Source organism: Rasamsonia emersonii, assembly GCF_000968595.1.
Source record: "Rasamsonia emersonii CBS 393.64 chromosome Unknown ctg1118621760052, whole genome shotgun sequence".
In the NCBI taxonomy this organism is placed as follows: Eukaryota; Fungi; Ascomycota; class Eurotiomycetes; order Eurotiales; family Trichocomaceae; genus Rasamsonia; species Rasamsonia emersonii.
The window spans coordinates 66,636-80,391 of NW_013563235.1; the positions used below are offsets into that span (position 1 = coordinate 66,636).

At 52.5% G+C, this 13,756-nt stretch overlaps 6 protein-coding genes across 6 annotated transcripts; 4 read left to right on the forward strand and 2 right to left on the reverse strand.

Annotated features, from left to right (window-relative positions):
• Positions 1-44: 44 nt before the first annotated feature.
• On the reverse strand, positions 45-1,083 carry T310_3139 (Oligosaccharyltransferase subunit ribophorin II; the record flags this gene model as incomplete). Its single annotated transcript, XM_013474002.1, has 4 exons — positions 45-284; positions 340-624; positions 678-876; positions 941-1,083. The coding sequence occupies 4 exons, from the start codon at positions 1,081-1,083 to the stop codon at positions 45-47; spliced, it is 867 nt and encodes a 288-aa protein (XP_013329456.1).
• Positions 1,084-2,205: 1,122 nt separating this feature from the next.
• On the forward strand, positions 2,206-5,313 carry T310_3140 (GPI-anchored cell surface glycoprotein; the record flags this gene model as incomplete). Its single annotated transcript, XM_013474003.1, has 1 exon — positions 2,206-5,313. One exon carries the CDS (start codon positions 2,206-2,208, stop codon positions 5,311-5,313), a length of 3,108 nt encoding a protein of 1,035 aa, XP_013329457.1.
• Positions 5,314-6,130: 817 nt separating this feature from the next.
• T310_3141 (uncharacterized protein) lies at positions 6,131-7,304 on the forward strand (the record flags this gene model as incomplete). The annotated part of the gene is made up of 3 exons (XM_013474004.1): positions 6,131-7,023; positions 7,098-7,162; positions 7,228-7,304. The coding sequence occupies 3 exons, from the start codon at positions 6,131-6,133 to the stop codon at positions 7,302-7,304; spliced, it is 1,035 nt and encodes a 344-aa protein (XP_013329458.1).
• Positions 7,305-7,991: 687 nt separating this feature from the next.
• Positions 7,992-10,289, forward strand: T310_3142 (Rattus norvegicus CLN2 is a lysosomal protease Precursor; the record flags this gene model as incomplete). The annotated part of the gene is made up of 7 exons (XM_013474005.1): positions 7,992-8,464; positions 8,516-9,065; positions 9,117-9,313; positions 9,385-9,525; positions 9,579-9,755; positions 9,810-10,160; positions 10,217-10,289. The coding sequence occupies 7 exons, from the start codon at positions 7,992-7,994 to the stop codon at positions 10,287-10,289; spliced, it is 1,962 nt and encodes a 653-aa protein (XP_013329459.1).
• Positions 10,290-11,279: 990 nt separating this feature from the next.
• Positions 11,280-12,217, forward strand: T310_3143 (Glutathione S-transferase; the record flags this gene model as incomplete). The annotated part of the gene is made up of 2 exons (XM_013474006.1): positions 11,280-11,608; positions 11,713-12,217. The coding sequence occupies 2 exons, from the start codon at positions 11,280-11,282 to the stop codon at positions 12,215-12,217; spliced, it is 834 nt and encodes a 277-aa protein (XP_013329460.1).
• A 421-nt stretch (positions 12,218-12,638) lies between these two features.
• T310_3144 (uncharacterized protein) lies at positions 12,639-13,756 on the reverse strand (the record flags this gene model as incomplete). The annotated part of the gene is made up of 1 exon (XM_013474007.1): positions 12,639-13,756. A coding segment is annotated over one exon (1,118 nt), but the record flags the coding sequence as incomplete, so codon positions are not given.

Here is a 13,756-nt window from a genome sequence, read left to right on the forward strand (position 1 = left end):
TATAGTCTCCATCAATGATGGCAATAGATGAGAATAGATAGGAATCATCTCAACCCAGCCAGGCGCCTCTCCAGAACCTCGCTCAGTGCCCGGCTGCCACTGAGGTACGCAATGGCACCAACTGCCAACGCAACAGGAAGCGTCTGGAACAGGTTCCAGGTGGTATAGTACATGAAAAAGATCCCCTCCAGACCGATGATCGACCCGACGAAAACGGCGTGAGGCACTGGCGCCGACTTGAGTGCCACAGGGAGGTGGTTGAGGTTCGCGCCAAGCAGGAGCCACTGCGACAGCGTCAGTATCGCGGAATCAGTTGTCATCATAGTAGCAACCACATACCGTAGCAAGCAGGATAGGCAGCGCAGTAAGCACCATCAACACAAAAATAAGAGTCACAATCAGCGGCGGACTCTTGGGATCCGGTTTAAAGATATGATGGATCTCCGGCAGCTTTCCATATCTCTCGGCATTGGCAGACGGAACAGGGACATTAGGGTCGCGGTCAATCGAAAGTTGGAAAGCGACGTTGCGATACGCCTTCGAGCTGCCAAAAGACCCAAGGACAATTTCCGCATCGACTGGATGAGAGGCGCGGAGGAACTGGACCGGCAGATCCTTCTGGGTCTACAACACGTTAGCTTCGAGTCGTCTCGTTTCAGCGTGATGCTGAAACCCACCAATTCGACCTTGGCCTTGCCATTGTCCTTGACACTGAAAGGGTATGAGATATCGAGGCCGGTCTCGGGGTCTTTCAAGAGCAAAAACGCCTGGTGTGGTCGTTTGGCGCTGCGTCCCTCCTGCGCGGTCAAGGCGAGCTTGAGCGTATCGGATCCGCCGAGCGACACCACTTTGGACAACGGCGCATTCTCCTGGATCCTGTTTTCTTTGTTAGATGCCGAACAGTAATACAGAGATCTTTGAGTAGAAGCGTGCAGCGTACTTCTCTTGGAAACCAGCTCCAACGCCTGCGCCCTTGGCCTGAACTGACACCGTGGCATCACTAAACCCCCACGAGGCCGCGTAAACAGAGGGAACCGTGAAGGCCAGCAGAGCCAGCTGCACGGCGTGCTGCACAAGACGCATCCTGCGATCGAAGAAAAAGCCCAGAAGAAACAGAATAAACCCGAGTCAAAAAAAACACGAATGCAAGCTCACGGCGCTGGCAACGGCAGCGGTCGGACATCCGCTAAGCAGGCGGCAAGGAGAAGTTGGGGCAAGCGGCGGTCCAGTGACCTTCCGCCGCCAGACCAAGCCCTAATTGCCCGTTCTGCTGCTCTCCTCGAAAAACATCCGCATCCTCTTTTTCTCGACGCCTACGACGCCCTTCTTCGTCACGCGTGCTGCTGTCGGGCCTCTTACGTATCCAGCGGCATGGAATAAGACTTGTCTTCTCCCTGCCTGGCGCTTTTCCCTCGGGATTTCGACGCTGCTCTCCTGCCTACGACTCGTTCTTTCCGAGCATCCCGCGACCTGCTTCGCCCTCGAGTGATGTCTTTCCAGCTGATTTAGCGATCCTCCATGCACCGGTATCCACGCTTGCATGGATACATTCGATCGATATTGGCATATATATTTCATAGTAAGCATCTGCTGCATTCCTTTCATCCTGCAGGCGGTTGTTTCGGGTGAAATTCTGCTCGGTTTCACGGCGCTGCCCCCAATTTTCGGTGGCGTTTTTACTGCCTTTGTCGCACATCCATGCGATATGGAACTGCGCTGACCACGCCCATAAGAATTTCCAAGGCACTCCATACCGTTACGTTTACCTTCTCCTGTCGTCGAGTCCTGTGCTCCCCTCGAGCTGCGTGTCAAATCCCGAGCCCGTCTCAACCCTAGCCCCGTCTGACGAGTTCTGTCCAACGTGACCGTGGATGTTGGGGCTATAACACACTGGCGGATGGATTTGGGGAATTGAGTAGTAAGGCATGACCTTGCAAATCTCCTGGGTTGACAGTTTGTTTGGGGTTGTTCATGAAGACGGTGAATGGCCGTGGCTGTCATTGGGCGTCATTGTTCAGCCCCGCAGCAAGAATACGGTACTAATATACGATGGAGTCAGCAGTGGTTGGCAAAGCACTAGTTCGAAAAACTATCTCTCCTGCTGGCCCTTCTCATCAGTCATCGGTATGTACCTGGTGATGACTTTGAAATATGAAACGCTGATGACGTCCTCAGACCCGACGCTTGTCCCGAACCTTCTCCGAAATGTCGGCGAACGGGGACGTTGGCCATGACTCTGTATCAGTCACCAAGAAGTCGTCATCTCTGCCATCGACACCACAGCCTTCATCGTTCCCAGACTCGTTGCATTCTGCGAAACGTCGACGGACAAACAAGAGTCTGAATGGGGACGACCAATTCATCCACATGAATGGCAACAACGAAGGCAGCAATGTTGGATACATTGCTGACGAATCCTTGCCAACTTCGGTCTCCGATAGCAATGACCGCAGGGAGCCTCTTCATGCAGAACGGGCCCCGAAGAATGGCGGGTTGAAAGCGATTCAGGACACTGGCGAAGTTTCATCTTCAAAGGTAAATCGTGGTAGTCGCATGTCTAACGAGACCTCTAAGAGGATACTGAAGCTGAAGACTGGGTCTGGAACCTCTCAGCCAACGATTCAGACCTTTATTTTCAAGGCCTCTCGTGATCCGCGGGCTTCCCTACCTGCGAGGAGCGCATCTGATGGCCCTAAAACTCCTGGTCTACCCACGCTCTTGCCCAGGAAAGAAGACGCCAGGTCTGGGTCCACCCAGACCGTGCGATCTGAACCTGGAAATCATGCGGCTGGGTTGGACGGTGGTCACTCGTCAACTACAGTTGACTCCAAGTCATCATCCGCTCGTGGTGGCCGCAGATCCACGATCACTGGAACAGACAGCAAAAAAGGGTCTGGGAAAACGATTAAATTTAAAAATTACTTCCAGACACCAACACCTAATAATCGCAGCGCTCGAAAGTCCGCACGAATCGACCAACTTCAAGACTCAGCCACTTCACTAACCCCTTCTCAGGGAGCTGCTACCCGCCCCCAAAGTGGAAGCAACATCCCTAAGGGATCTGAAAATGCTGGTTCCCAGGTGCCCAAACCCGACAATCAGACAGAGTCTACTCTGCGTACGCCGACCTCTCATCCTGTTGGAAACGAGGATGCAACTGCGCCAGCTGGTTCTACCCCAGCTGGAGGCCCTGAGACGAACGTCTCGTCCACAAACGAGTCGTCAAATTCGGTTCAGAGAAGGAGCACTCGGATCCGCAAGTCAGTCGGAAACGGTTTTAGTGACGTGGCAAAGCAGGAGGAAATGTCTAGTTCTGCGAAACGCTCTGTTCCTGACAAGCCGAAATCGGCCAAGAAGGGACAACGAGCCCCGAAAGATACGGCATCTTCTGGCGTCTCCACTCCTCGTTCATTGTCCACGCCCCCAAAGACGCCTGTTCCTGCTGGCGAAGGTAACGGGAACGATGGCCAAGCCTCTAGCAAGCAGGGAGAGTCGAATGATAACTCTCTCACTCCGTCACCTGAGAGTCTCTTAACGACTGCTCGAATATCAGGCCGGCTCCGAAAACCTACGCTGCAGGCAATAGAGGCCTTGCAACAGAAGCCCAAGACCCGCAAACGAAAGCTGGACTCGGATCAGAATCCACCGTCGACTGCCGAGTCATCTAGTAGTCTAGTTGAAGGACAGCAGAGTCAGGATACCTCGGTCTCTGCTACCCCAGCTCAGCAGTCCCTGGCGTCCACCCCTGGGCCTGAAGCCTTGCCCAATGGAGATTCATCTTCCCAGGATTCATCTTCCCAAACAGAAGAGGAATTCCTTGCCAAACAACTCTACGAGCTAGCGTGCGCCGCGGCTTCTGATGCTGATCAGGACAATGACGAGGATATCGATCTCGATAAACTTCGTGAGGAATTCCTTGCTGAACGCCAAAAGACTGGCCAGGCAGGCTCGAACAGTGAGGCCCCTTCTAATCCCTCTCAAACGGAGCAATCTGTGGAGCCACCTACGGGACAGCCTACAGAACAGCATACGGAGCAGTCTACGGAGCAGTCTAGGGAACAATCCACGGAGCGACCTACAGAACAGCCTGCTGAACAGTCTGCCGAACAGCCCATGGAGCAGCCCTCGGATCAGCCGGCGGAAAAGCCTGCGGAGAAGCCTGAGGTGCAACCTGCGGAGCAGCCTCCGGAGCAGCCTGTCGAGCAGTCAGTCCCAGCGGCACCCGCAAACCTTGATCACCCGAACGAGCCGCGACCTTGGACAGATAGCGATGGATGGACGCACACCGGTCGTGTCAATGAGCATGGAGAGGAGATTGTTATGGTTCCCGATACTTATGTCTGGGTCCGGCCAGTTACCAATTACGGCGATGTTTGCCTCCCGCCGCCGCCTCCTCAGGTGAAGTCTCGTCAGCAGGTTGAGAGGGATCAAATCTTCGGTTTCCCGCCCTTTCTTGGGCAACGAAACCTTCCCCGGCCGGGACCTCGGAAGTTTGTTCGGGAAGATGTGAGAACCGAAACTGCGAAGATCAAAGCTCGAGAGGCAGCGGCGCAAAAGGGTCTGTCTATAAATCGATCGATGTCGCTCAGCGACATCCAGGCCAAAATCCGGGAGCACGACCACCCGGGGTCTTCGAAAAGGAAGCGTCCCAGCTTGAGACTCGTCCTAGTCGATTCTCGAGAGCTTACCCAGAACAATGTCGGCCTCAGGTCCGAGGGCTTGCGGAAAAGACGTCAGAGCGCTCCGGCCACCATTGAGGCGAGTCGAGGACAAAACGAGACACCCAGCTCTCGAAAACGCCAGCTGGATGGCGCTTCTGCGGGGAAGTCTGCGGAACCCAGTCCAGCAGACGTCCAGCCCAGGAAGAAGCGCCGCTCGACTCTAGACCCTGAAGAGAAGACGCCGAGCCGACAGAAAAGGCAGTCTCTTGGAAAAGCAAGTAACACCGTGGAGCGAGTTGCCAAGACATCTGGTTCAAACAAAGCTACGCCTAAAGACCGCCGTCATTCCGCCGTGAGGGCGATTCAAAGTGAGAAAGTCAGCAAAACCAAAGCTGCCAGCTTCACCCCAGCGAGCGCAAAACAGAAGAGCGGGGAAGACCCCGCGAGAGCGGTCGGATCTCCCAGTGAGCAGGGACGACCAAGACGGCGAGCTGCGGCGGCGCTCATGGCCCAGTTTCAAAGCCAGAGTGACTCCAAGGCGCACCGGGCAAGCTCGGGGCTCAAGCATTCCAAGAGCACGACGAATTTAGTAACCAAACGCCATTCGAAGGGCAATGCCGATGCTGAGGCCAGCAACGCCCGCACGACATAGCGGATGGGCCGGTGGCTGCTGTTCGATGTTCGATATCATTGAGTCGTCCTTGTTTACAACCTACCTCTTACTTTTTGTGACCAGAAACCTCATCAGTTCAACCGAGTTTGCAGGGCAAACAGACGGTTGTGCGAGGTGGAGTTTACAGCTTCTCCCGGAGACGTGGGTTTTCTTATTTGTTTTAATTGTTTTGTTTTTGCTTTTCTTCCTTTTTTTTCCAGGCCTGGCAAGAACGAGGATTTCTTTTTCATGCTACGAGCTATGATGAGATTGCAGAGGGATTTCTCTTCAGCGTTGTGAACGCCTGTGGCTAGGGATGTCGCTGCTTGCCTGATTTTTTTCCGACATGAAAATGTGTCTTTTGGGTACTTTTGTCTAGTTGTGCCATGACCTTTATATTTTTGATAGAGCTTTATTGACTATATGTGTTTTTTACTTTGCTGTCCGTCACACCTGTAGTATTAGCAATCCAAAATAGGCTGCGTTAAGCGGGTTAATCGCCTGTCTCCAGACCAGTAGAATCGGTCGAGAATCACTCGTGCTGCTCGCCGTGTTTGTGGGGAATCCCCCAGGTTGACTCTGAGCCTGAGTCACATTTGCCGTAATTAAGATTTGCCATAATTAAGCTGGAAGATTTATTAATTAATTTAATTAAATCCTTGACTTCCCGCGCTACCCCTGCCATGACGTAGACGCGAACCGTGTTAGACGCGTTCAAGGACCAGGAGGCCCGGGCTAGGAAATTTTCAAGTAGAGAGTACATTTGTCAGTAACTGTTGCTAAAGGCGTATGAATATTAAGAGATAAAAAGAGAGCTATGTCTGCCGAAGCGGTGACCCGCAAACGCGGCCGCCCGCGCAAGACGCCCGCCGAGAAGGCAGACGACGCGCCCTCCACTGCCGTCACCAGGAAGAAAGCAGCCGCCGCGAAAAAGCCGCTGGACATCGACGATAACCAGGCAGATCCCACGAAAGAGCCACCCAGGGCAGCGTCTTCTGGACGGAACCGAGCATCAAAGAAGACGAAGGCCTCTGATTCAGCAGAAACGCAGGGAGCTGGCCAGGAGCAGTCGTCGAGTGCAGAAAAAGCGACGAGGGCGAATTCGTCGCAAGACAGCACTGCAGCTTCTGCAGCAGGCTCATCATCGTCATCAGCATCATCAACATCATCACAGATCTTAACGGAGATCGAGAAAAGGTGGAAGGCGAAGGACGAAAAGGTTCGCAATCAAGAAAGTTCTCCTGCGGCGGAACTATCGGATCACCAGCCAGAAATTCCCACCGACGAAGCAACTTCGTCCAAGGACAGAGATCAGAAAGGGTCCAGACCAGACCTGGAGTTTCCAGAATCAGAGCAGAAACCTGAAGGGGTTTCGAATCGAAGGATTGCGCCAGCAGCTGAGTCTGCTACAGCAGCTCCTTCAAAGATCATTGAGGCTCTTGCGGTCGAGACTGCAAGCAATCCTGTCGTTTCCGCCACGACACCAGAAATAAAAGCGTCATCGGTTCTGTCTTCGTCCATGGCGAACCAACAGCCCCAGGTTTCCAGTTCTGCTTCGACCGCTGGCGCTTCCAGCCAGAGTGGTCCCTCCAGTCAAAAACCCAAGGTCCTTAGCCCTCAAGAGATCAAAGAATTGGGCTCACGGCGAACTCCTCCGCCACGGCCAAAGGACATCCGACAGACGCCAGAGTACAAGGCTGCTGCGAGGAGGTAATTTTTTTTAATTGTCTTTTCTTCCTCAGACTGCTCTGCATGCCGTGAAACACGCTGACAGACGTTTCCAGATGGACCTCGACCATCGTTGCTCTGCCGATTTTGTTCTACACCAGCTGGGTTCTGTATGAGCGAGGTAAGAATTGGTTCATTTTCACTGCCTGGTCTGGTCATAGACTCAAGCTAATGTGACGTGCACAGTATACGGGGGCAAAAAACCGAAGCATCTGATCGACAGGTCTCAACCTCCGGCACAAACGAATGAAAGCGAAAAGTGAACGACTTTGCGGATTCTGAAGTGTATATTATCTACTATTAATTACCTATTTATTGGTTTCGCTCTACTCACTGGATATTTTCTTCCTTTTTTCATGTCCTCACGTCAATTGTTTCTGCTAAAGTTATGTTTACGGCCTAGCTACGATGATATATCGATCTGTACAATTTCGAAAACAAAACTGCCTAATCTTCTCTTCTCATTGGAAAGGCCTATTTCATGTGTTTTTGTCTGCATGCAGTGAACCATTTCACTATCGGACGGAGTACTCCGGAGTATAGTTAAATCTCAAAATTGCATTAGTATCATTATTATCCTAATAGGGTACCCGTGAGGATCGTCGATGCAGCTAAGCGTCGTTCAGCCAATAGGCCCGCTTATCGATAATTAATTATTTTGGTCCAGGAACACACCGATGTCACCATACCCTCGCAGGAATTGGAGCTGTTTCTGCTATCCTGCCACTGAAGATAAGGTGCGTCTGTGCTGATTTGTCGACAATGTGTCCACCCGTGGACCCTGTGATGCTACGACGCAGTCTGCGTGATACATGTACGAACCTATTCCGTACTGACGCGATAAGGTACTGGAATCAAGCTAAGTGAATGGTCATTAAAGGAGCTGCAGTCCCCCACATGGAAGTAATAATGTCGAGTTACCTGCTTGACTACCTTCCTGTCCATCGACAATGAGGCTCATCTCGGCCTTGCTCGTCGGCCTGGCCGCCCTGAGCACTGCTGCTTCGGCGCCTGCCTCCCATGTCGTCCACGAGAAACGCGATTCCACCCCGTCCAGGTGGGTGAACCTGGGTCGCGTGCAGCCGAACTCCAAACACATCATGCGCGTGGGGTTGAAGCAGAACAACATCGACAAGGCGTACGAGTATCTGATGGATGTGTCGCACCCAAGCTCCCCCAACTACGGCAAGCATTGGACGCCAGAGCAGGTCATTGAGGCCTTCGCGCCGTCCGACGAGACCGTCTCCAGTGTGCGCCAGTGGCTGAATGAAGCCGGCATTGCCGATTCGCGCATCACCCACACGGAGAACAAGGGCTGGCTGGCCTTTGTTGCGACGGGCAGGGAGCTGGAGGGCCTCTTGCATACCGAGTTCTACAACTACAAGGACAAGTCGAGCGGGAACAAAGTGGTCGCGTGTGAACAGTATGCGGAGGAACTCCCAATGTCTCGGTGCAATGGGCTGACTTTTGCCAGGTATCACGTTCCTCAGCAGATTCAACAGCATATAGACTTCATTAAGCCGGGCATCCTATTAGCCCCGTCGAAGAAGGGCACCTCTGTCGAGCGAAGCGTGAAAAGATCAGCCGGCTCGCGACCTCCAAAGAACCGGCCTGTTATGGAGGCGCCACCTCCCGGGTTGGCGAACTGCGACAAGCTCATCACGCCGGAGTGCATCAAGGCTCTGTACAAGATCCCTCCCGCGACGAAGGCGCATCCCAACAACTCTCTGGGGATCTTCGAGGAAGGCGACTTCTACTCCCAGAAGGACCTGGACCTGTTCTTCGCGAACATGTCGTCCCACATCCCGCAAGGCACGCACCCGATTCCGGCCTTCATCGACGGAGCGAAAGCGCCTGTCTCTGTTGAACAGGCCGGCGGTGAATCGGATCTGGATTTCGAGCTCGCGTATCCGATTGTCTACCCGCAGAACATCACTCTCTATCAGACGGACGATTTGCTCTATGCTCTGACCTCGAACTACACGAGCGGATTTTTCAACACGTTCCTAGACGCAATTGACGGGGTTAGTCAGCCTAATAATTACTTCTCAGTTCGCTGATCTGATTCTGGACAGTCATACTGCACGTTCTGCGATTTCGGCGAATGCGGAAACGGCACCGGAATCGACCCGGTTTATCCAGACCCGGCAGAGGGAGGATATAAGGGACAGTTGATGTGCGGGGTGTACAAGCCGACGAATGTCATTTCGGTGTCGTACGGAGGGCAGGAGTGGGATTATCCTGCTGCGTATCAGCAACGGCAATGCCATGAGTATGCATTACTCACACATACACACTCACGCACACACACACTCTCTAACAAGACGGTGCTAATGTTCTCAGGTTCTTGAAACTGGGCCTTCAAGGCGTGTCCATCTTCTTCGCCTCTGGCGACGACGGTGTTGCCGGACCGCCGGGTGACGACAGCGACAATGGCTGTCTCGGGCCTGAGAAGAAGATCTTCAGCCCTACTTTTCCCAACAGGTAAGAGATACTCCTAAGTAGAAATCAAACTGAGTGCTTAGAATGTCCGACAGCTGTCCGTATGTTACCAATGTCGGCGCAACCAAGATCTATCCCGGCTACACAGTGTATGACAATGAGAGCGCGGCATATGATCCCAAAGGCCATCCGTATGCGATCGCCTACGCGTCTGGTGGTGGCTTCAGTAACATCTATCCCGTCCCGTCGTACCAGGCTGACGCGGTAGCGGCGTAAGTTCGCCTAACGATGCTTTTTCCACTATCAGTCTGGCTAACTGTCACCAGCTACTTCAAAAATCACAACCCGCCGTATCCCTACTACGAGGGCAACTCCAGCTTCGGCGCGAACGGCGGTCTCTACAACCGGCTGGGACGGGGCTACCCGGACGTGGCAGCGAATGGCGACAACATTGCCGTCTTCACCCAAGGCCGCTTCGAGTCGTCAGGGGGCACCAGCGCGAGCACGCCGATTTTCGCGTCGATCATCAACCTCATCAACGAGGAGCGTCTCGCCAGGGGAAAGGGGCCGGTAGGGTTCATCAATCCGGTGCTGTACGAGAACCCACAGGTTCTGAACGACATTGTCAACGGGACGAATCCGGGGTGTGGGACGAATGGGTTTTCAACTGCTCCGGGGTGAGTCGAGGCATTCTTCAGACAAAAGAGAGAGCACGTCAGGCTAATTTGTACAGATGGGATCCTGTCACCGGTTTGGGAACGCCAAACTATCCGAAGATGCTGGACTTGTTTCTGAGTCTGCAGTAACAATTGACCCTAATTGTTTTAGGGGCCTGCAGGCAGCAGAACGAATGGAATTTCCCATCAATTATACACACATACTAGGTACAGCACATACATAAAATACGATTTGAGGTGAACTTTTTTTGATCCAAATTAAGATAACCTCGACGTCAGGGTAATGACCAGATGTTCCTATCTAGTGACTTTTCCAGGACGGACATTCAGGGATTGTGAGCGTCATTTCTACCTGTATGGCATCGAAAATAAAAAAAAAAAGAGAAAAAGCTAAGCGAATAGACAGCAGTGAACGTACAGAAATGGCCTACTCCCAGGATGAAAACTGCCTTGGACCACCCAGAATTGCAGTGACAACGAAAAGGAAGCTCTTCACTAACAGTAAATCAAGCTAAGTTGCGTGCGATGCAAAGCACGACATTTAAAGGTAGTATAAATAGCTGTATAGAGCTGTAATAGCAGGTTCGTAAGTGTAAGAGGACCCTCTGATCTTTGACTCGATAAAAAAAAAGAAAAGAAAAGACAGTAGTAGCAGTTTGCCTAGTTACTATTAGTTAGTAGTTACCTACTACTTACCTACCTAAGTAACTAACATGTACCTAACCAACCAACCAAGTACGTAAACCCATGGTCGGCGTTCCCTCGCACATCGGCGTTCCAAAAGCGCGAGGCTTACTCCGCCGCAATCCTTGTCGCCGACGCTAGAGCGAGCTTACATGGAACGTCGGTATTAAGTTCACGTACTAACGGGGCTTACGACAAGCCGACAGACGCGAGGGTGGAACCAACAAACCAACAAACACCGCATTGGAGCTGGCCAGAACGAAAACAAAAAAAAAGAAACGAAATGGTGGAATTGACTGTATATATAGTGCTGTACCGTACGGTTGGAAGAGAGGGAGGGATTGAGAGTTGTCGTCGTTAATTAATTTATTAATCAGTCAATCTTATAAATAATTTCTGGATCATCCAGTATACTACGGAGTATACAGCTGCAAAATGCCTTCTCCATCTCCATCATCCAAAATAACCCTCTACCGCGGCTTCCCCGACCAAGGCCAATTCACCTGGTCGCCCTTTGTCACCAAACTCGAAGCCCGGCTACGCTTTGCCGGCTTATCGTACGAGAACCGAGCAGGCTCTATCCGCGAGGCGCCGAGGGGGAAGATTCCCTATTTGGCGATACGGAAGAAACCATCACCATCACCATCTCGGGGTGTTTCGTCAGATGATAATGACAATGACGATGATGTGCACGTCCTGGCCGATTCGACACTCATCATCAAACGCCTGATCGAGTGGGGTGTTCTGCCGGATCTGAATGCGAGGTTGGCGCCGACAGAGCGAGCGCAAGACCTAGGTCTTAGGGCTTTGCTGGAGGAGAAGTTTTATTTTTATTCTGTTCGTCTAACAACAAATAACCCAGAATTAGATTTGGAATAGTTAAGTTATTAACTGATACGTTCATGGCGAAGAGCCGCGAACGCTGGACGCAAAACTACTACACCATGCGCGACCACGTCCTGGCGTCCGTCCCCTATCCACTCCGCGTCGTCGTCGGACTGCTCGTCTACCGGAACATAACGCACACGCTTCACGGCCAGGGGACGGGGCGGTACACGGATGACGAGATCGCGTCGTTTCAGCGCGAGATCTGGGATTGTATCAGTCAGGTTTTGAGTGCAGCAAAAGCAAAAGCAGCAAAAAATACCACCAGTGACAAAAATGATGAACCATTCTGGCTCCTCGCAGGAGACGAACCCACAGAGGCAGACGCTACGCTGTTTGGCTTCATCATCTCCACGCTCGTTTGCACTGCGTACGTCAGACTGTCCTATCCCCCTACTTGCCTAAAAATTGCAAGATTCTTTGTTGATGGCGTTACTGATTTTGCTTGGTGTATACATACAGAGGCCCCCAATCCCAACGCCTCCTAAAAGAATACCCCGTCATCCTCGAGTATGCGTCGAGGATTCAGGAGCGGTATTTTCCGGATTATGTGAAGTTGGGGTGAACATAGACCAATGAAAAAAAAAAGATGAAAGAGTACGTGGTCAGGTTATGTATGTGTGTAATATTAGGTGGACGACTTTCCTTAAGATGAACTGAAGTGTGGATTTACTTTACTCGTTTGATTTCTTGTCATTTTTCTTCTTTTCTTTTCATTTCTTTTCTGCATATCGTACTCATTTCTGAATTCCACTCCATTCCATCTTATTTCATTCCATGTATATCACTCGTACATTACCCTCGTATTCCCTCCGATGTCATTGCCACTGTTGCGCAGATTCGAATAACAAACTGTTCTCTTCTCGTCCATCCGTCATAACTGATAAATTAGAGACTGGCCACCCCTGATCAGTTGACCTGCTGGTCATTTAACTCTCTCCAGTCCTCAGCCACATTATTATTACCACAGTAAACTGATCCTCCTGCATGTTTCTCATCCCACATCCGCCGAGCCTCTGGCTTCCACACCCCGCACATCCCCAGCATAATGCTCGCCAAATGCTTATGATCCTGCGAATAGCCCACAAACCCCAGATACCCGGACCAGTCGCGGCACTCGGGCGGGCGGCTGACGCGGTGGTTCTCGCGCAAGGCCACGGGAGTGTCGTTGAGGTACTCGTTGACATCAACCATGCGCAGCGCCGACTCACGGACCAGACGCGCATTCCGGACGGAAGCCGTAAACGCAGGAACAGGAGGGAAATAGTAATCGTCATCGTCCGACGCCCCCGGTGTCGTCGAGTCGAACGACGGCGAAGATGATGACGGCGTCAGTAGCGGACCGCGTTGGTTGTGCGTTGGCCGGGGAGAGAGCACCATCAGTCGATCTTCGAGGTCGATATCGCTCAGCAGCACGGCCCGCTTTAACCAATACTTGAACCAGTATTTGCGGCCCGGAACGCAGGTGAGGTTGATGCTGTCCATCTTAGCGACAGTGCGGCTGCGCGTGACGCCGCGAATCTTCCAGGTGACATCAAAGTTGCGGTGCATGTAAGCGGCGAACGTGTCCGGTATGGCAGCAGCCTGGATGGCAAAGTCGAAGGCGAATATTACGGACCACGCGTTGAAAGGCAGTGTCACGATACCCGCAAGCCGGAAGGTGAGCATCTCGTGCTGCGGTTCCATGATGGCGGCGTCAGTGACGATGAATGCGGTGATACGCCGCTCGTGCTCGCAGATGACGGAGTCGAGTTGGTCCGCGTTCTCGACTGTCATCAGCGTCGCTTCGCGCTGCAGACCGCGCAGGATGCGGCGGTAGCGATGCTGGAAGCCCGGCGTTTTTTGCACGGAAACGAGCACGATAACATCGGATTGATCCCGTTCGTCAGTGACGGGGAGGGACTCGTGCGAAATCCAGTTGGACGAGGAATCGCTGGTCGCATTGACGGAAGACGAGTTGCACTGGAAGACTGGAGGTGCTGGGTCGCGCTCACACCCGTCTGGTCCATAGCCGGCTGCATCACTAT